The following is a 22,515-nucleotide window of genomic DNA, read 5'->3' on the forward strand; positions in this document are numbered from 1 at the left end:
TTTTTTGCACCTTGTTGAATCTGTTTTTAGTTATTGCCTCCTTGTGTTTCAGAGGTGCTCAGAGACTGTAGTGACTGAGCCCTGTAGAAATAACTATACATACAGTTGTCAAATTAAACCTTTTCCAAGTCCCTTTGTATTACTGGTCAGGTCCCAATAGTACTTTCAGTTCATCTTTCTATTGCATTCTTTTGCTGCTTACTCCCTCTTCTAGCTTTGGGAGCTAACACAGATCATCAGCAGAATCATCTTCCCAACTGCTGTTTCTCATCAGCGTTTGTTTCAGTCCTTCGGATAGTTTTCAAAGCACATGGCAGTTCTCTTAGCTAAACCAACTTGGATTAAATTGGGTCCAGATTATCGTGGCAGTACATAGATGAAGGTGTGGGGAAAAGGAGTCCCCCACTTTGCACAGCTGTGCAGGAGCCACACACAGTAACAGTCCCAATGCTTCCTGCACTAAAGTCTTTGCAAAGAGAGTGAGGAAATGTCTCCCCAAAAAAAGGCAACTTTTTTCTGTGAGTTTTTTTTTTAGTCATCAAAATATGAAAAATTCAGCCAGTTCTATAGATGGTCAGATAACTGGGGGAGGTTCAAGAAAAAATCATCAATATTTTTTCCAATTTTTTCAATCTTTCAAAATGTTGATGTTTTTGCGCCAGCTCTGCCCTGTGCTACTGCTCACTCCTGCAGGATACAGAAATCAGGGTCAGGAAGAGGTTGGGATCTGGCCCCTCTTTCTGCCTCCCTCCCTCCCTCCCCAATAAGCCCGAGTGGGGCCAGTATGTTGGGTCCAATCTGCTCCATTCTAATGCATGCAGTTCATTGCACCTCCGACCTTCCATACATAAGAAGCAGCCCTGGAGAGAGTGTATTTCTCTGAGACATTATCATCCCTGTGCTCCTCTTAGGGCAGTTGGGCTCTGCATTGCCCCCTGCTCAGAGCTGGAACATTCATACCACAGTTTAGCCCTTTGAGAAGCACAGCATCAAATCCTTGACGAAAATCCAGATCTGATTTATCTACTGCTTTCTCTGCATCCACTATATTTATAATTTCATCATAAAAGCAATCAAGTTTGGCAAGATTTATTCTTTATAGACTCATAGACTTTAAGGTCAGACAGGACCATCGTGATCATCTAGTCTGACCTCCTGTACATTGCAGGCCACAGAACCTCAACCACTCACTCCTGAAATAGACCCACCAGCCAGACACCTGGGAAAGAATTCTTTGTAGTAACTCAGAGCCCTCCCCATCTAGTGTCCCATCACTGGCAGTTGGAGATATTTTGACTAGCAGTCACCCATCTGTAGGCAGTCTCATCATTACCATCTCCTCCATAAACTTATCAAGCTCAGTCTTGAAGCCAATTAGGTTTTTTTGCCCCCACTGCTCCCCTTGGGAGGCTGCTCCAGAACTTCACTCCTTTGATGGTCAGAAACCTTCATCTAATTTCAAGCTTAGGTCAGTAATAAAAATGTTAAATAAGATTGGTCACAAGACCGATCCCTAAGGAACTCCACTAGTAACCTCCCTCCAGCCTGTACAACCTTTCTGTATGACCTGTTGTAGTCACCCCTTTAACCAATTCTTGCACACAATTAAAGTCAAACGAATAGGCCTGTAGTTTCAATTAAGGCACACAATTAAGGTCAAGCTAACAGGCCTGTAGTTTCTTGGATCACGTTTTTTCCCTTTCTTAAAAATAGGAACTATATTAGCAATTCTTCAGTCATAGGGTATGACCCCCGAGTTTACAGATTCATTAAAAATCCTTGCTCTTAGGCTTGCAATTTCTTGTGCCAGTCCCTTTAATATTCTAGGATGGAGATTATCCAGGCCCCCCCCCCCCCCGATTTAGTCCCATTAAGCTGTTTGAGTTTGACTTCCACCTCAGCTGTGGTAATTTCTACCTCCATATTCTTGTTCCCATTAGCCACCCTGCCACTACCCCTACACTCTTCACTAGCCTCATTAAAAACAGAGGCAAACTATTTGTTTAGGTGTTGGGCCATATCTAGATTATCTTTAATCTCCACCCCATCCTCAATGTTTAGCAGTCCCACTTCTTTCCTTGTTTTCTTATTTATATGGCTATAGAACCTTTTACTATTGGTTTTAATTCCCTTTGCAAGGTCCAATTCTGCTTGGCTTTATCCAGTTCTCACTTTATCCCTACACTTTCTGACCTCCAAGGGGGAAAGCAAAGTAGTCTGAAACATCATATGTCAGTGTGTCCCATAACAGTGTTACATGAAACTGAGTAGAAGAAGGTTGTAAGTGGCTGTCATGGGGAAGGATCAGCAAGGTAACCCATCTTCATTCCTTCTAGGCTCTCTGCTTTCTCTTAATCACCTGTTTGAGATCCTTGATCATCCAGCTTGGTCTGCAACTCTTCCCTACAAATCTATAAATCCATTCTGCTTCCGTCTGAAATTGTGAATAATTTCCTTGCTTCATTTATAGTGGATATTGTATTTGTTACCTTGAAGGTGATCTTGTCTTGTCTGTCACCAAGTAGGTGATCTTGTCTGCCTGAGATTTGGCTTTTCTAAAATTCATAGATTCATAAATTTTAATGTGAGAAGTGACCCTTCTGACCATTTAGTCTGACCTCCTGCATAACACAGACCAAAAAACCTCACCCAGTAATTCCTGTATCATGTCCATAGTCTGTGGTTGAGTGTGATGGGGCGACTGCCCCACACTAGCCCATAAAGGGTTAAGAGAACCCTAGAGAGGCTGCGCGACAGGCCGTCAATTGTAGAGGACCCTAGGGAGGCTGTGCAGGAAACAGCCAGTTGGAGACAGGCCGCGAGGAACAGTCAGTCAGGGCCAGGCAGGCCCATATAAGAAGAGCTGCAGCGCAGAGCAGGTCAGTCACTCCCTGGAGCTTGGGGAGGAAGGAGGACTGGCTGCCTTGCAGGCAGAGGGCAGCTAGCACCTTGGACAGAGTAGTGTTAAGTAGGATCAGGGGAGCAAGAGCGAGCTCCTGGCTGACTGCTGGCATGCTAAGGCCCTGAGACAAGGGTGGAGAAGGTGCTGGGGCTGTGGGGAAGTGGTCCAGGGAAGAAGACTGAGGGATTGGAGGGGATGCAGCATGTGGCTGCCATCTACACAGTCCTTGGGCCGGGACCTGGAGTAGTGGGCAGGCCTGAGTGCCCCCCTTGTCCCAATCGCCACTGAGGAAGTGGCTGGGCAGTGGACTGCTGTTCCCTCAGAAGGGGGGAGAACTGAGTGTGACCCAGCCGGAGGGCTGTGTCCTGAAGAGGACGCCGCAGTCCTTGGGGTGACACAGGTCCAGGAGCAGAGATGACGGTGGACAAGACACCACCAGAACAGGGTGCACTGGCTAGCAGAGCTGATCCCTGGGACATCCAGCAGGAGGCGCTGCAGTGGTGAGTCACATCCCATCACATTGAGCTATAATGTATCTTTTACAGACACATTTACTGTTGATTTAAAGATGTCAATTGATGGAGAATCCCCTAAATCCTTAAGTAAATTATCACCGTGGTTAATTATCCTCGCCTGTTAAAATTTTCAGCTGTTCATCACATATTTTAACCTCTAATCCTTGTTTTTCTTCTCTGTATTTGCTCTAGTTTTTCTCTAATCCCATTACATGTGTGGGAACCAGATCTGCAAACAATATTACACCTGCCTTGTGTCTGATCCTTTCCTCCATTGTTTTGCAGGTGATTCCCCCTGCGTATACATTTGAGAAATGCTTGGTGTGGCAAAACGTGCTATGCTCATAATGATTACATTTTATATTCAAGTTCCATTTATAAATAGTTTATGACAGGTTATTAAATTATTAATAGATGTTTTAATAAAAGCTTAATCCATTGTTCCGCAGTCCAGCTGGTCAATAGGTTGCTTCTAACAATCTTTTAATATGTTTTACTGATGTACTTTTAGCTATCTACTACTCATGTGGGTAACATGGTTATAACATCTAGTTGTCTTTTATTAACCCTTTAAAATCATTTATAAATTAAACCTTAATATTAAGTGCAACCCTCATCACAGTATGTAATTTGCTATCTACTACAACCATACGTTCTCTGGACTCACTTGTCAGTCTCCAGATACAAATTAGGGGGTAGCTGTCTGGATAGTTTTTTTCCTGTACCAAAGTGTTGGACTTCACTAATAATAAACACTCACATTCACAGATGTCAGATCAGATTAAGGGTCCAGTATTTTCCTGGTTCTTCCTTGATCCCATTTTTGCTTCTTGTTGTCCTTTTTCCTCCCTCGGTTCATTTTTTGCCTAGATATTATTTAGTTCTTTAGTCCAGGGACTGCATCTTAGATTTGGTTGGATAGTTCCTGGCACAATGGGGTTCTCATTGAGACTTTGAGGGTGGAACCCTAATACAAACAATTGGTAAAAATAAGCATCCTTTATACTAACCCAACAGTATAACTGAGATCAGATTCTGACCCAGTCTAAATTTGCCTCTCGTTTACACTTGTGCAACCCTTTTGACTTACTTGGGTCACATGCATAGGAATAACGAAGAGCGGGATTTGGCTTAATATATTTAGTACTTCCTAGAAGATGGAGGGAGAGGGTGGGACATAAAAGTAAATCGATAGAAATGATCCCAGGCAAAGAATTTACATGCATCCTCTTCAAGTGAGGAGCAAGTGCTGTTCAGTAGGGATCAAAGGTCAGGAGGCTTTTTTTAGAAGAGGTGATGCTGTGCCTTTAAAACAGGCTCGGAGGGAGCTTGTTCTGATATCTGATTGGATGAGCTGAGGCCTGTCTTCAGAAATCAGAGTAATCCTGGGTGATTTTATCCCACTCCACTTCCCTAAATCTGCTGCTATTGCTGCTTTGCATGGGGATTAAAGGGCCAGCGATAGATTACGTAGATGCTGTTGCTGCAGAGCTCCCTCAAGTCTTTTCCATTCCTGCAGGGCACATAAGCTAGATGGGACCCAGTGATCACCTTGGCAGCCATGGGGCAGCTTCTCCCAAGTTTCCCCTCTCAGTAACTCCAGCATATTCTTTGCAAACTTTTATCTGCAGCTGTTGGGTGTGAGGCTGTGCTGTCCCGTTGGAGCTTTTCTCCATTTGGACAGGGACAGTGCGGAGTGACGGCACAGGGTGGCAGCAGCATGCAGGCTTAAGTGTCCCTAGGACTCTGCTCCCCAACCCCACTCCCCAGCAAGACACCATGCTGGGGCCTGTCTGGACAGTGTTGGGACTTCCATAAAGTGGCAAACGTGGCTGGGAATCTCTATGTCTATACAACTGGTCCTGTTGCTGATGGTTTTTGCCTGGAGAATGGTGCCAGGAGCCATCTTGTGGCTTTTCCTCTCACTCAGCTGCCTCCTGCCTTCTGCTAAGTCCCAGGCAAAGATACCACTGGAAACGTAAGTGTTTCCCCCATGCCTCATACCCCTTTACCCACATACTCCTCTGCCCTCTACCACCCTCTGCCCTTCACTGTCTACTTCCCTCTTCTGCTATTGATGTCCCAGTCCCCATTCTGCCATTCATCGTCCCTTTTCTCTCAGTGTTCCTTTGTCCCCTCCCGTAACCAGCGTCAGTCCCTTCCCTTAAGAGGCACCCACCTCCCCACCTTTCAGAGATGTCATTTGTCTGGGGGACGACAGAGCTTTAATTGTACTTTTTGCATGGAATATTTCTTTGACCTGATTTTTGCCCTAGATGCAAAATCGCGCTTCACCATCAGGTCCAAGCCACAGGGGGAATCATTCCCATGGACCTGGGCTCACAGACAGAAAAGGATTGTTCTTAAAGTGTACAGAATAGGCCAATGGACTGGGGACTCAGAAGACCTGAGTTAAATTCTCAGCTCTGCCACTGGCCTGCTCAGTGACCATGGGCGAGTCATGTCCCGCCCCTTGCCTCAGTTTCCCCATTGGTAAATTGGGGATAATGATACTGACCCCCTTTGTGTAGTGTTTTGAGATCTGAAAATAAAATGTAGTAGATAAGAGCTAGGTGTTATTATTTATTGTAGTCTCTAGTCAATTTCCTCAGCTCTGTTTGGTGCACCAGAAGGAGCAGGCAAACATGGTATAAAGACAGCATATATTGCCCCTGATCTCTGGGGCAGCTGGAGACCAGTTTGGTTGCTGGGACAAATCTGAGCCACCTCAGAGATGCACTTACTTTATGCGGCTGTGTAACATCCTCCTAGGGCAAGGCTGTAGCACTGGTGCTCTGTGATATGTCTGAAGTACTTGAGTGAAGATGGGTCATTCTGGCCATCTTTATACGTAAGATCCAAATTGTTTTACTGTTCCTAGTACTTCTATATGTTACTGGTACTATCCCCTTACACTGTCTCTGTATAATATTATTCCAAAGGCTTACATAGCAATGACTATTATGCACACATGTGCAATACATGTATGTACTGTACACGCACATACATATTTTAGTGTATGGAGGCATGCCGGTCATATCACCTCTCTGTGTGTCCTTTCCCTATTTGTAAAATGGGGATTATGACTCTAATCTTCCTTTATAAAATCCTGTGAAATCTGCAAATGAAAAGCACATTAGAAGTGCAAAGTCTTCATAGCATTATTGTATTGTGTGTGCCCTGCATTTGGTATGCAGGTTTTCATACATGTATCTGTGCATGGACTTTTTACACAAGGGTTTTAGTATGTGTATACAGCCTTCTGGATGTGTCGTACTTGTGTGCGTGTGTTTGTGCGTGCACTTTGAGGGGAAGGGGAGTGTGTGTGTCTCTCCACAGTCATGGATGGCTAGCCAAGGGCTGACACCACGCTACAAAGTGAGTCCTGCCTTGGTGACAAATCTTTCTTTGGCAGGTTGCCATGATACTAACATCTGAATATATAGAGTTAAAAGTATTGGACCTTGCTAAGCTGCTTTAAGCAACTTAACTACTTTAAGGTTAAAAATATATTGGTGTAGAATTTTTTATGCTACAATTTATTTGAAAGGGAAGAGATTTGGATATTTCTGCCTTACTCGGAGGGCTTGGCTCAGAGAGGAGAGAACACTCCTGACCAGCAGTGATTGTGTCTCAGGATGCTGTTTTGAGGGGAGGAAACCCTGCTTCTCATTCGATGGCTGAAAGAAATGACATTGTGCTGGAGAAACAGCTACATGAACTAAAGTATTGAAAAAAGTTTACGTCTCTTCCTGAGATCAAGAGGAATGTTTTACATTCAAACAGCTCAAGGCCTCTTTCAAATAGACCCCAAAAGATTCCATCCATGGAATTCTTCATGTATTTACCAAGAAATCCACACATTCATTGCCACCCTTGGGGGCTTAACCCTGGGCATCTCATAACATTTTACCATCGACTTTATCCTGGCTGCTGCACCATGAAATCTTAATAATTGTGGTTATTAAATCACAATAACCAGGTAGCTACTGACATTTTAAGGCTTTATCCCCAGAGGGACAATTCTGCATATTAACTGGGGTTGTGAGAACCGCCAGTCACAGAACAAGTTTTGATGCAATCTGGTGAATATGAGTTTGGTTCTTTGTTAGATGATTGAGAGAAGAGGACAAAGACAACTACCTCAGATTCGCCAAAATGCACCTGCCCCTCCAGCAGCCCCCAGGCTTTCGTGAAAAATAATTGTCTGTTGGCTGTCTCAGTGCCCTTCTTGGGTCCCCATTTATTTCTGACCCCTATTGACCTACAGGAACCCCCCTTTTACGCTGCTCTGATGAGATGTGTCTGTATGCCGCCAGTTGCCTGACCTATGTCTCTCTTATCATTGTGCCTAATGTGTCTTCTCATGCCTCCCCATGGCTCTTCTCGTCTTTCTGGCCTTCCATTTGTCACCCTGTAGTTCCCCATCTCTGTCCCCATGACTCCCTCTTTCTGTCCCCATGCTTCCCCCTAACTCCCTGGCCAGCACTGTCCTTCTCTTTGCCTGCAGGAAGTGTAGGTTCTCCAGTACCCCAAGTGCCACACGTAGCTTTAAGAATCTCAGCAGAGAGGCAGCCAGCAGGGTTAGGGAGGCAGCCAGAGAGCAGTCAATAGGGATGCTCCTGAGCTCTGAACACAGCTGTGCCACAGCTGCCTGCCCATTGCCACCATCCCAGGATATTGCCTAGGAGTCTGCAGCAGTATTTCCAATTCCAAGCATTCAGAAACCATGGGATTGGCTTAAAAATCATATAGTTTTTTAAAAATAATAATAATTTCAGCTTCTTTTATTTATTTCCTGGTGATGGAGCTTTTAGGGTTCACATTTTCAAGCTTTTCTTTTGCAACCATGAGGGCTAGAAACTTTCATTTCTTCTCTTTTTAATGAGATTCTCATGCAATCACATGATTCCAGGAGCCCTGGCTTTGAGAAAAAACACCAAATATCACAAGACGTGATAAAATCCAGAGAGATGGTAACACTGCTGCAGTTACCTGGGCTGGCTAGGCAACCTCCCGGAAGCCCTATGGGTAGTTTTCCTATCATCATCATCATCATCATCATATGGGTGGGTAAGCAGCTTTTGTGACTGTTAGTAAATTTTCATACCAACATTAATTGGCTTGTAGAGACAAATTATTAAATGAGCTGCTTCAGGGGGCTATTGAGTTAAATACTGAGATAAGGATAATCAGATCTCATGCTTTAGGACATCAGCTGATCACCATAAGGGTCTGGAAGGAATTCTTTCCCACCCCCACGCATTGCACAATAGGCCAAGGGTTAGTTTGGTTTTGGCTTTTCTCTGCTCAGAAGCAGGCTAGTGGGCTTGTCAGAAGAAGGGTCTGAGATGGGCCAGGGAATCCTGTCTTCTTAGCAAATTCAAATGTTCGCTATTGTTTTCAGTGTATTAAAAATAAAGATGACTGTGGCTGACAAAACAGGATGCAGAAACCAGTAAACTGATCATCAAAGCCAGAAATACTGAGTTGCTCCCATTGACCTCAGTGGGAGCAGGATCACACACAGTGGTTAAAAAATGGATGCCTCAGTGCCTGATTTACTATGCCATTGAGCTAGTTTTTTATGGAGGTGGAATGCCATTGATTTTGATTGCATTATACTGCCATTGCAAAGAGAAGAATCAGGCCCTCTGGGTTTAAAGTTCTTAGAAGTGGGAGGCATCCCACTGAAAATTATAGGTAACAATCTGTACTCCGTAAGTAACGGGTGTGTTCTGATGAGTGGAGACAGCCATGTGTTCTATAAAGAAGTCGATACCTCCTCAGTGAATCCCTGTAAAAGGAACTGAGTGCAGGTGGAACATCCTAACATGATTCCTGATTAAGTATTCTGACAATTACAGCTGCCAAATATGCTAATTTGAGGAGGAGGCAATATCTTTATGCTCAGCCTGCATGTCACCACTCTTAGGATCTCTGTGTGGTATTGCTACTGTCTATTATTTATAGGCATATATGGGCATGGTACTTGACAGAGAGATAAGATGTGACCCAGAATCTGCTCCCAGTTTACACCTGTGTCAGTCCAGGATACCTTCACTGAAAGCAATTGCATGCCTTGGATTCACACTGGAGTAACTGAGATCACAGCCTGGCTCAGTGTCCCTGTCCCAAAGCGTTCATGGTCTAACTGAATCCTGAGATCCTTACCCTGTTATAATTCAGGTTTGACTTGGTCTTTACTCAAGCAAACTCCTGTTAGAGTCAATAGTGACTGAATAAGAACCCCAAAACATGGCACTGTGTTAAAACAGCCTAATGGTAAGGAAAGACCAGGGTGCAGAGTGGGTCACAGAGATGATGGTTTCCCGCTACTGTTGTGTGTCTCACCAGCAGTTCAAATAGAAAATGTGTTATTACTGTTTCTACAGCGTCCTAGGTGTGCTTGGTGATTTGCGTGCATAGGGAGACAGGGAATGATACATGCCTGCACGACTGTTGCCCTTTGATGCAGCTCATCTACCTGACATGTTAACACTGCTGGTTTTCCTCTTTCTCCACTTTAGGGTGAAGTCCTGGGCAGATGCCTTTGGTGGGGAGATATATTCCATCATGACAAAGTATTCAGGCTCTCTCCTCTTACAGAAGGTAGGCCATACCTGCAAAGAGCTTTGCTGGTTTCAGATTTTGTGTCTGTGTGTGTGTCTGTGTGTGTGTATGTGTGTGTGTGTGTGTGTGTGTCTGTCCATCCTGGGGATTGATTGTAGAAGGGCAACACTAGGAAATCTTCACTAACTTTCAAGACCATTTGGATTCATTTCCCGGTCCCTACCCTCTAACCTTCATTGGTCCAGGTGGACTTTGCACCTCTCTCTGACGCTTTCATTGGCTCATTAGCCACTTTGGACTCAGAATTGTTCTCCTGGCTTTTCATACTGTCCATGGGCACTATTCACCTTTCTCCTCTGACCTCATATCCACCTATTTCCCCTAATGACCATATTCACTCTTCTCCTCCCTTCTTAACTGCATATCCATCTACTCCCCTGCCTGCTCACTCTACTCCAATATTTCCTTCCTCTCCGTTCCCTGGGCTTTCCCAACTGGGGCTCTCTCTTGTTTATTTATACTTCCTCATCTATCTTCCTCCCGCTGTTCCACTGAGTCCCTTCCGTCTCTTTAAATCTTGCTTTAAAACCTGTTTTTCCTCTGTAGTTTAGGGCTGATTCTCTGAAGGGCGTTGTGATGCCAGTTCTGAAAGCCGCTGTATACAACTAGATTGCCTTGGAATAAAGAATGGCTCACCCTAGCCTGCCCGTCATACACAGTTCTTTAATCCATGCCCCTGCAACTTCAGCACAGGAATAGCAACTTTCATACCCTCCGCTTCTTGAAATTCCAGCTGCTAGGAACATCCTCATTGGCAGCAGCTGGCAAAAATGGGTCCAGCTCCAGTGACTTCAATGGCGTTTGGCCCATTTGCACCAGCAGAGAATTTGGGCCATCATGTTTGATTTGCTCAGTCCATGACCTCAGGCAGGGAATGTTGGAACTGGAGAATCACTGCAAAAATCTGTCTCACGTTTTTGCTGGAATTAACCAGTTATGAACCAGCATGTAATTATCTGAAATAATGAGCTTGCTTTGGTCAGGCCAGCTCCTCTTTTGTTTTCCATGAACTTTGGAGCGACTGAGTTCTGATAGCAGAAGGCTAATTTGAAGGGTGCCTATGTGAGTCTGCATGGGAAGTTGTATATTTTATATGGAACAGGCCAGTGCAGGAGATAGATGGTGGTGGTGGGGGGGGTGTTCATTGAAATTGCCAGGGGACAGATTTCTCGTCAGAATCCTGGCAGGGAGGCAGTTCCATGAGCCAGATAAGTAACCAATCACACTCTTCATGAACTCACACACAGTGACTGTGCATGCAGGTAGGGTAGGCTTTAGCATGGAGAGCAGCGAGCACCAGACCTGCCTCTTGATCATTGCCATTCCCTTGGCTCTCATTGCCAAAGAGTGGGAGGAGGGAGATTCTCTGTTCTGATTCAGATCTTCCTTCTGTGAAAACTAGCCTCTTTCCATATGGCCACACTCTCTGCTGGCTGCCAACGATTCATTTGCTTGGATGGCCTCTGTACATAGCACTGTGGATGGGCCTTTGAAAGTGCTCAGCACTTGCCTGTCCCTGCTCCCAGTGAAGCTAATGGTAAATTGGGGAGCAGGGTTCAGCCAGTGCTGAGCATTGTTGAAAATCACCCCTGAGTGGTTGCATGAGCCTGCTGGTACAATCAGGTTTCAGAGTAACAGCCGTGTTAGTCTGTATTCGCAAAAAGAAAAGGAGTACTTGTGGCACCTTAGAGACTAACCAATTTATTTGAGCATGAGCTTTCGTGAGCTACAGCTCACTTCATCCGATGAAGTAAGCTGTAGCTCACGAAAGCTCATGCTCAAATAAATTGGTTAGTCTCTAAGGTGCCACAAGTACTCCTTTTCTTTCTGGTGCAATCAGTCTCCCTGTGTTCTGCTTCCAGGCACTAGGTGTCCCTGGAGCCCCTAGTGGATGACGGATACAGAGCCTGGTTATCATCCTCTTCACCCAACCTCCCATGGGACTCTGCCCCAGTTACGCCCCAGTAAATAACCCATTTCTGGGAATAGGGAGAAGTGAGAGTAGTTTCTACACCAATTTCTATATTGTAGAAGGGGCTAGTGCTAAGATGCTGTGTCATGACGGCATCTTTTGTGATAGTGGAAGGTGTTCAGTGCAAACATACCCCGTAACCTGGGACACCATTGCTTTCCCTGCCTGGATGCTGTCCCTGTGCACTATAGACAGCTTGAGGAGCGGGGAGGGGATGATCACGTGCACCTTGCACTCTGCCCTGTGTGCACAGCTGCAAGCACAGTTTTACCAATCAGCCTCTTTTTGGTGCTGCTGGAGAGGACATGGCTCAGTACGAGCACTGCAGAACCCATCTGAGAGGATGGATTCTCTTTCCTTGCACCCACCTTCCATTCTTTCTCCTACTTCCCTGCATCTTCTCTTTGTGCCAAGCCATAAATTGCCCTTCACTTCTTCTACCTGTTTACATTTTGCCCTCTTTCTACTGATTCAGCCACTCCTGTGCTCCAGCTACAAAAGGGACAGAATGTTGTTCCATTCACACTTCCTCGCCTTTCTACTGGACCCTCCAGAAACTCCTTCTCCAGTGTGCTCCCTTCCGTCGGATGTAAGAACAGATTCCCTCTGTGCCTCCTTAGCTGTGCTTGTCTGATAAATGTCCTCTGGTCCTTCAGCATGAGTCATCTACACTGATCATGAATTAGTTCTTTTCATGAGGAGCATACATGTGCCACACTGGACTAAGATGCATTCAGACCCTTCATTGCCCAATTCTTACCCAGCCATGGTTTGATACCAAAACTGGCTGAAGCCTGGCCTTTAGTAGCAGTGACGATGGTTACACCTTGCCAACTTCTACAGTGTCACCAGCTGATAGAACCAGCTTCTGGCAGGTATCCAAGTTCCCTTTGGACCTAGCTTCTATTTGAATGGCTTCTCTATTTGCTTTCTGCTGGGACCTCCATCTCCTGCAATGTCACAGGGCATTTGCCCCTTGTCACGATCTTCATGGAAAGATGGCAGGTATGAATCTTTCCATAGGGTTCTATAAGCTTCACCATCTCTGTTAAGGACTGTGAGAAAATGCTGCAGTCTTCGTCTCCACTGCTCCATCAAAACAATCAAATACTGCTCTTGTGGCTATTTCTCCTCCGAAGTTAAAGGCTTCCACCTTCCTTAAGGTCAGAAGTCAGAGGGGTTGTTTCTTGACAAACCCAGTGTTATGAGAGGCAGTGTGGGCAGTGAAAGGTAGTGTGGACAAGTTACTAGGACACTGCCCTAGGAGCCAGGATAGGTAGGTTCTAGTCCCACCTCAGCCATTGGCCCGCTGGACGACCTTTCACCTCTCTGTGCCTCTATTTCCCCTTTGTCTGTCTCGTCTGTTTAGACTGTAAGCGCTTTAGGAGAGGATCTGTACAGAACCTAGCACAACAGGGCTCAGAGATGCTGCTCCTAATAGCAGTCACCACATTCAGATGGTCAATAAAAGATTGCACCAAATCCAGCAAAATTTTATGTGTGATTCTCTCAGAGACGAGACGATTGATTTCTGACTGAAAGGCAGTTTGATTCTGACCGGCAAATCAAGCCCAGGATTCATACAGTGGCGGTGGCACCCGTCTTTCCCTGGTAGGCTGATAGAGGAGCACCCCCACGAATAGCCACATTTCACCGGCCACAGTCAAAGATCCTGAGCAGTGCACTGATAAAGAGAAGGAGGTATCTGCCTCTCTCTTGTGCACGATGCAGACCTGCTGCACTGAATGCAGATGGACTGTGCTTTGCTTGAAATGGAATTCTCGATGTCAGAGTGGGACACTGGTTCAGCGGCATCTCGGGGAAGAATGCTCCTCACTGAGTCACCATTGTCACTTCCTGCAGGACCTGCAGGGCTGGCCCACAACATTTTGGCACCTGAGGCAGGGAGCTCAAATGATGCCCCCATGCCTCCTCGCTTGGGCCAAAACTTTGAAAGGTCTCAATTCTGCCTTCTTCCTGTTCCACTCCTCTCATGGTCCTGCTCTGCTACCTACCCCAATAAAGGAGAAGTAACAACTTAAAATGCCTTGTTCAAAAATGTTAAGTAACACTTAACTTTCAAATGCCTGAACAGCAAATGTAACTTTTCTTGTCTGCATAGTAAACACTGGCATTTTTATCTGTTTGAATAATGAAAGTAGTGCTTTCCATGCCTTCTTGATTGCAAAGATTTGAACTGCTTACTGCTGAAGGTCCACAGTCTGGGCCAGCTTATGCTCTGTTGAGATGGCTGCAAGGCCGACCAGCCTCTCCTGTGTCATTGTGGAGCGTAGATGTGTTTTTATTAACTTCAGCTTGGAGAAGCTGCGTTCTCCACTGGCAACTGTTACAGGAAGTGGTAGAAGTATGCGCAGAGCAACAAAAGCATTTGGAAAGAGGGTGGTCATCTTATTTGTGTACATATATTCCAGAACAGCCTTTGGCGTTGATCCTGCTGAAATGTATCTTGAAAGGGCTTTCAGTTCATCACCTAAATCACTCGCATCAATATCGTGCATGTCATCATGTGTCAACCCTGTCTCTGGTGCCCTGTATTGCTGGTGTAGGTCTTCTTCAGGTATAGTGAGGAGTTTTGGAATATCATACAACATCCCAAATATACTGCTGTGTTTCTTGAGCTGCACGAAACGTTCTTCAACTGACTGTATTGCATAATCTAGCACCTGGTTAAAGAATTCAACTTTGAATTGTTGTTTGGGGTCTCTTATGGGATTATCCCGTGCCTCGTAATCAAAATGTCTCCTTCTTTGGTGACTCTTGTATTCTTGAATGGGTGGGAAAATAGCTTCAGTGTGAAGTTCCTCTGCCAATTTCTGTGCACTCTTCAGAATGTTTTGAATTCCCTCATCTGACCAGTCAGACTGTAGGTATGACTTTGCTTTGTCCAGTTGTTCCATGGCCCCAGATATATCAAGGTCAACACCTTGGAGTCTCTTGCTTACAACATTTATTTCAAACAATATGTCATGCCACAACACTAAGCCACACAGAAATTTGAAGTTATGTATGTTTCTTGTGATTTCATTTCCCTCTGCCACTGTTCTCCCATGAACAGTTCGTCATAGCATTATCCTTCATAATGGCAACTATGGCATCATCTGTCTTCCCAATTTGGTGTTTGATAGGCTTTATCACCTCCACTCGACTTTCCCATTGTGTGGCACTCAGTGGTTTCAGTGTCAGAGAGGATGTTCCCAGATGTTGCTTCAAAATTTGCCATCGATGAGTTGATGCAGAGAAAAATACATAGATGCTTTGCATTACATTAAAAAATTTAGCAGCCTCACTAGAAGCTGATGCTGCATCACTGACCACCAAGTTCAATGAATGAGAACCGCATGGGACAAAAAAAGCTCGAGGGTTTAAGTCTCGGATCTGTGTCTGCACTCCTCTGTTCTTTCCTCTCATGTTGGCACCATTATCGTAGCCCTGACCTCTCATGTCAGCTATTGCAATTCCCTTATCTTCCAGCTTTGTAAGAAGCACATTTGTCAGACCAGCTCCTGTAGTATCATCAATGTCAATAAATTCTAGAAAATGCTCTCTGACAGTCACCATTGAAGGGACATTTTCACTAGGTTCTGTTGTTGTTACAAAATGTACCATTCAAGTCATTTGGTCCGCATGGCTGATGTCAGGTGTTCAGTCCAGAATAACAGAGTAATAGCTTGCTGACTTCAGATCTGCCACAATCTTCTGTTTGACTTTTGTTGCCAGTAACTGAATGATCTCATTTTGAATTGTTTTTCCAAGGTAGTGCTGTGTGTACATTTCTTGGGTGGTGACTTCTCAGATGCTCCTAGAGTACAGCATCAAACTCAGCCATCAGCTCCCCAATTGTAAGGAAGTTTTGATTGTTTGGCACATACAACCGATCTGAAGCGCTACGCAATGCTAGGTTTTGAGTAGCAAGCATTCTCACAATGGCAATGAGCCTTTTCAGAACATTTTGCCAGTAAAGAGACTCTGACACAATCTTCTCTTGATGCTGATCATCTATGGTGGCCTTTAACCTTAGTCTCATCTCAAGCTCTTTCCACCTGTGGAATGCTCTCTGGTGATTTGCTGCCTTCTCATGGCATGCCAGATTTCTAGCCAGATTTTTCCATTCTTTTGTTCCTATAGAACCCAATGTGGCTGGAACATTAGACTGGAAGAGTTTGCAACAAAAACAGTATGCAGCATTCTGGGGTTTTGAGTACATAAGCCATGGCCTCTCCACTTTGTCACCATTGGGGATTTCACGCCAGTAACGTGTTGGATGGAAACTTCTATTTTCATTCTCTTTGGGGAACATGAAGTTTTTCACTTGCTGTGGCCCATGCAGTACAAAGAAGTCCCTCAGGCTACTGCTCAAGTGGGTCCACAGTCCTGGATCATCTAGACTTAAGGAACTAAACTCAGCAGCAGCTGTTTCTTGCGCCTCCACCACACTCTTCTCTGATCTACACTTTTCTTCAGGAATGTGCATGGTTACATCTATTTGAGATGGAGATATGCACGCTGCAGTAGCTGCCAGGTCACCTGCACTCTGACTAACTCGAAGATCAGGCATCTCCTCACCACTCACATCCTCAATGGGGCCGGAAGGCTCACCATGAACATTTGTGTCTATGTATCTCAGGAGAGCTCCTTCCTGCTTAGACAGAAAAGCTTCCTTTGCTTGCCTTCTTTTTCTGAATGCTGCCCCAGAGGGGCATTTTCTTCTTTCACTCATGATTGCTGTTCTGTGCCAGCTATAGTGGCTCTCAACACTCAGCTGAAGGGGACAAATAATCAGGGCTGGTAGCAGGGCCTGAGTGAGGGAAGATATCAGCGTCTTCAGGGCCTAACTGGCTCCTACTAGTTCAGTTGACTGCCTGTTCTCCTCAAGTGGGTTCAGGGAAGCAGCAGGAAACAGGAAGCTCCCTGAGAAGCTGGTGTTAATCAGTCCAGGCTCCTGGGGGTGGTAAAGAAGTACATAAGAGGCTGCTCCTCCTCTCTCTCCCTGCAGCTCCTGCTGCTTTCTGTTATTCCCTTTTCTCCTGCCTGCCTGTTATGTCTCTTGCGCCCTCCTTCCTCCAGCACAGCACTCCACCATCTCTGTGCATCTAGAGCAGAGAGAATACATATGCACCAGCAGCAGACACAATTTTCTACACTCTGGGTCCTAGTGGCACACCTTCTCCCCACCCCACAGTCTGGCACCTGAGGCGGCCACCTCAGTTTGCCTCATGGTAAGGCCAGCCCTGAACCTGGGTTCGATTTCTGATCCAACACAGCCCTGCATACTCTCTTTTTCTCTGAGTCATCTCCTCAAGTACATTTCTTACCCAGTTTAGACATTACTAGAGAAATACACATGCAGCTCAGACAAGTCAGAATTACCTCTCCCCCCTTGCTCCCTGTCGAATCCTATTTATTTTTCCCTCTCATCCTGGGGTTTTCCCCTCTCTTCCTGCTGTGCCCATTTCCCCAGGTCTTTCCTCATCCTCTATCCTGTTAGGAAACTCTAGATCAAACACCATCTTCACTAATAAGCTTCTTAAAACAGATAAGCTTGAAGGACTTCAATCTGCTTGACGCTATAGCTGTGGAGAGAGAGAGAGAGAGATTTCATGAGGCTAAGATCAGGTATCCTCCTAATGCAGTAATGTGAACAAACCTCACGATCTTGAGGTAGGTGAAACTTGTTTTCAAAGAGGCCAGACCTACAAAGAACTTAGTTGTAATGTGGCAAACGCACGTACACACACACACATGCACCCAGACTCAGGTTATGTTAAGGCAGTGGATTTGAATGCACAGAAGTCAGAAAATTCAAATACAAGAGTTTCCAAAGCAATGTTATCGTATTTGAGCTACATGGCACATTTCACACATGAAATATTTTGGCTTGCTGCTACATATACAGCATTATAGGTATTTGGGGCGCTTTGCAGACAAATACAAGGACAGGTCCCTTCCCCAATGGATTTATAATGCAGAGGCCAGATCCTGGAATTTTTTCTCAATGTTTGCTCACTCCTCACTCAGGCAAAACTCTTACTGAAGTCAAAGGGAGTTTTGCCTGTGTAAGGACATAGTTAAAACCTGAGTAATAACAATAAGGACATCAGAATTTGGCCTTGCATTAGGAGCTTGATATATTTACAGTGTAACTAAATTCCTGTTGCTATTAGCACCAAAATTTTCATTTCCTGCCTTTTCTACACTTAAATCTTCTAATTAACTAACATTTTGCATGGAATTTCATTGGCAGTTTTTGCTTGCTCTTGTTGTTTTAAAGAGAGGAAAACTAATAAGGCATTCCTATTGCAACCCACACCCTCTGCTTCCAATCCTACTGGATACCTCCAACCTGCACCCATCCCACAAGGCCCAGTAAATCCTTAGGCTGTGTTAGAATTATGATGACACCAGAAAGCAACATGGAGCCCCATTCCTCAGCCAGCAGTGAGCCAGGAACCAGCCAGGACATGGTCATGGCAAATTTTACATAGCCACTAAAGGATGCTTTAAAATTGCTTTACTCTGGTCTGCTGAACTCTCCACTGCAGTGCATTGGCTCTGCTGTGGATACAGTGGCAAAGCATACGTCTTCTTTACTGTTAGTGGTTCCTTTTCTGTGAGCCCAATTTTGAAGACTCAGATGGGACTTAAATGGTTCACAGGTCTTTTGTGTTCAGAGAGGTGAATTTCATACAAATTGCTTTCACCCAAAGAGAGAAATCACTTTAAATTAGTCATTTATTTTCTTAAGAGTAGTAAAAAATGTGTGCATTGTGCACTAAGTAATACTTTCTAATTCCTAATAACTTCTAGTAATTAGATAAAAAGGGCTAGTTCATTCCTCCCCACTGAAAAATCCACGGGAGGAGAAAGCATAGCAGAAGGCCCAGAAAACTCCATGAGGCTGACAAAGTACATTTGAAGGACATAAAAAATCCCAGCTTTGTTTCACTATGGCTTGTCGAGTTTGCCGGCTATATAGTCTACCAGCTGCTCTCTGTTATACAACAACCACATGGCCATTGCTGAGAATTTCAGTGATCACAGAACCCAGCCACATGATGGAAAACTTGGTTGCCCATGCTCTGGAGGACATGTGGATCAGGATTTGACCCTAAGTAACTGAATTACTTACTATTGTTTTTACTAAGAAAAAAGAGATCAATGAGGGTGAAATCCTGTCCTCATTGAAGTCAATGGAAAAACTGCCAATGGGCCCAGGATTTCATGCTTACTATATTTAGTTAATTAAAAATTGCAAAATAAATATGTTTCCTAGAACCTATTCCTGGTTTCCTGTGTGGCTAAACCCCCTGTTGGCTTCAGCTGGAAATAAGACTGAGTAAGGAGATTGCTAAATATTGCAGCATGGACAAATTAAATAATGAATGTTAAGTGATTTTGCTGGGTGAGGATGGACTGTCTTTCTCTGACTTAAGTAGTGGCACTGTTATTGAGTTATGCAATGCTAAGTACTTCAGTGGACTAAATTTCATGGAGGTTGAAACAGGAACATATATTTGGCAATGTAAATCACTTCACAGACACAGCAAAGGAGACAGAACTCTGTGTCCTCAGCCTCCCCCACTTGTGCTTAAGGAGAATCCCAATTAGTTGTTGTTGTTGTTTTAAAGGAGTGATGTAGCTTATGAAAGTAGACTCTTTTTCTGTTTGTGACTTGTATGCAAGCAACTTATCGGTTTTTCCTCTGGTGGTGGGGCTTTTTGTTGTTGTTTTTGACTGTTTATTATTGAAAATTACTTGCTGAATAATTTCAGCAAGTGAATCTGGGTTGATATTTGATAACCAAGATTCTAAATGTAATCTGTGTTGGTTAGTTTTGATTGGACACAGAAGTCTACCTAGACATTTATAGTGCACTTATCACTATGGTAACTGATCATAATACCTGAGGTCGCATGGCATTATTTGTGCTCCCTACTCGTAGGATGTGAATAGTCTTTCAGCAAATAGTCTCTAGGGGTCCTATTAAAATTCACTGTTTTCATCAACATTCCAGCCAGTAAAATTTATTTGCTAGAATATTTCATGGAACGTGAACACAAAGGTGTATGAACACAGCCCCAGTGAATTCATTGAAATAGCCAGCTGCTAATGTTGTGCAATATTCTCCCCACCCCAGGGAATTCTAAGGGTTGAGCTGTGCTCACTGTGTGTGGCTGGGCTCTTACTGTACACTGTGGCTGGTTATTGATATCCTTTTAACCTCTAAACACTAATATGGCAGAAGCATGTTCAAAATAACTGATAGGAGTGCAAAGAGCTGTTATTACCCTGCTAGGGCTAAAAGGCTGCTGTTCAGCCCTGCACTGCTGGGAACAATCACTGCTCCATCCTGCACCACCCCAGTGTATCCACGGCTGATGGTGTTTTCTTTGCGCAGAGCATGCATGCAAGTGCTAATATAGTTTCCCCAGCGGTCTTGCATTCCAGGGAGAGATTACTCTGATCTCACAGAGGAGGGCCCTGATTAAAGCCCCCAGAGTGGCAGAAATCAGCTTCTCTGTGGTTGAAACTATGACACAGTTAAATGGGACAGGCTGGCAGCTGCTGGGATGAGTCCGGTGGTCTCGTCATCATCCAAGGCCTTCCATCTGTGGGCTGTAAATCCCCTGTTGGTGATGTTGCTGTGCTAACGTTTGGGATCATCCCTCCCCCATCCAGTCCGGCTACCCAGCAGCAGCAGCATGGATGCAAGGGCTGGAGTTTTTAATCCAGTAAAGCCTTGCTCTGTTAATCATGCCAGACAGAACTAGCAGCTTCCGCACGTGCCTGCCGCAAGCTGGGCATGATTCTATTTCTGTCCTACCTCCTTAGCCCTGTCCCTTCCTCAAGGCGTTTCAGACTCCACATATGCTCAGCAGCCTTCTCTAACGATGAGTGAGCTTGTCTAACAATAGGAGCCCTGGTTGCTTATCCCAAAGACATTCAGACTCCTCTCCACATCTTCTAATTAGAAAGGACCACCAAATCCTCTGCCCCCCACTCATTTTGTATTGTGCTGGGGAGCGAACCTCAGGCTGAAAGCATTGGTGCGCTGCCAATATTTTAAGAAGGGGCTCTCACAAAATTTTCTCCATGTAGCCTGTTTATAAATCCTGTACATCTGGGGCAAGGGCAGGATGCACATACTCCAAAGAGAAAGGCTGAGGGACTAAGGGAATCTATTACTTTGTTTTCCCGCTTAAATTAAAAGTCTCATCCCCATCACTGCTAGCGGGATAAGGGATCTGTCCTTTTTGACAGAGGTTAATCACATTGTCTCCTTTTGCAGTTTGTTTCCCTTCCTGCTCCCAGCTGGTCTGCTCCTCCTTCCTCGTTGTTTTTAAAGAGAAGACATAAGGACTACCACATCTAACGTGGAAACTGCAGGGGCGATTTAGGCACGCACAATATAATTGCCCAGTTTGGAATTTGGACAGACAACTGGGGGTTAAACCCCTATTTCGGATCAAATGTCAGAAAATCTTGAATGACTATGAAGTTGTCAGGACTTTGTCCCAGCCAGTGGAGGGCATACCCAGCTCTAGTGCTCATTAACCCCAAGGCAGGGAATTGGTTCAGCACGGACTCTGGAACTCAATCACCAGCACCACTCCCTGCACCCCCTGGGTTTGTCTTGGAGGTCTCCCAAGTCCCAATCCTCCTTGGCTTGTGAGAGTTGACAAGAGCTCAGCTTGAGGTGGCATGGTGGCAGGTATGCATGGCACATATACAGTTATCACTGATGTACATACACACACTGGCAGGTTTTCAAAACTTGGCTTCCATTTTTGCACAGCTTGCAGCTGTGAATAATCACAGGCACATTTTTGCATGGGTGATCATTTGCTGGTGCAGCTGAGGTAATGTAGACAACTACAAGCACCTGATAGCACCAGCAAATCAATTACTTATGCGAAGAGGTCTAAATTAACTGCATTATGCACCAGTTATTTGCATAGGCCCAACTGTATGGAAGAAAGGGGAGGCACAGAAAAGGCCAGATGAAAATCAGGACCACCCTTTAGATCAGGGGTGGGCAAACATTTTGGCTCGAGGGCCACATCGGGGTGCAAACTGTATAGAGGGCCAGGTAGGGAAGGCTGTGCCCCGCAAACAGCCTGGCGCCCTACCCCATTTGCCCCTTCCCACTTCCCGCCCCCTGACTGTCCCCCTCAGAAGCCCCCACCCATCCAACCCCACCCCGCTCTTTGTCCCCTGACTGCCCCGTCCTGGGACCCCCTTCCCCAAACCGCCCCCCCCGGGATCCCACCCCCTATCCAACCCCCCCTGCTCCCTGTCCCCTGACAGCTCTGACCCCTAGCCACACCCCTGCCCCGTGACAGGCCTCCCGGGACTCCCACCCCCTATCCAACCCCCCCTGTTCCCCACCCCCTGACTGCCTCAGAACCTCCACCCCCATCCAACCACCCCCTGCTCCCTGTCCCCTGATTGCCCCCTGGGACCCTTTCACCGTC

The 22,515-nt window shown here is 45.3% G+C and overlaps 1 protein-coding gene across 1 annotated transcript in view; it reads left to right on the forward strand.

The window, feature by feature from the left end:
• Window positions 1-3,316: 3,316 nt before the first annotated feature.
• Window positions 3,317-22,515, forward strand: part of CACNA2D4 (calcium voltage-gated channel auxiliary subunit alpha2delta 4) — a 166,631-nt gene continuing 147,432 nt past the window's right edge. Inside the window, exons 1-3 of the mRNA XM_077831393.1 lie at window positions 3,317-3,402; window positions 5,219-5,395; window positions 9,948-10,029. Coding sequence (XP_077687519.1) covers window positions 3,317-3,402; window positions 5,219-5,395; window positions 9,948-10,029 — 345 coding nt within the window. The remainder of the gene's footprint in view (window positions 3,403-5,218; window positions 5,396-9,947; window positions 10,030-22,515) is intronic.

The sequence above is a fragment of the Eretmochelys imbricata genome, chromosome 1 (genome assembly GCF_965152235.1).
Source record: "Eretmochelys imbricata isolate rEreImb1 chromosome 1, rEreImb1.hap1, whole genome shotgun sequence".
Lineage (NCBI taxonomy): Eukaryota > Metazoa > Chordata > Testudines > Cheloniidae > Eretmochelys > Eretmochelys imbricata.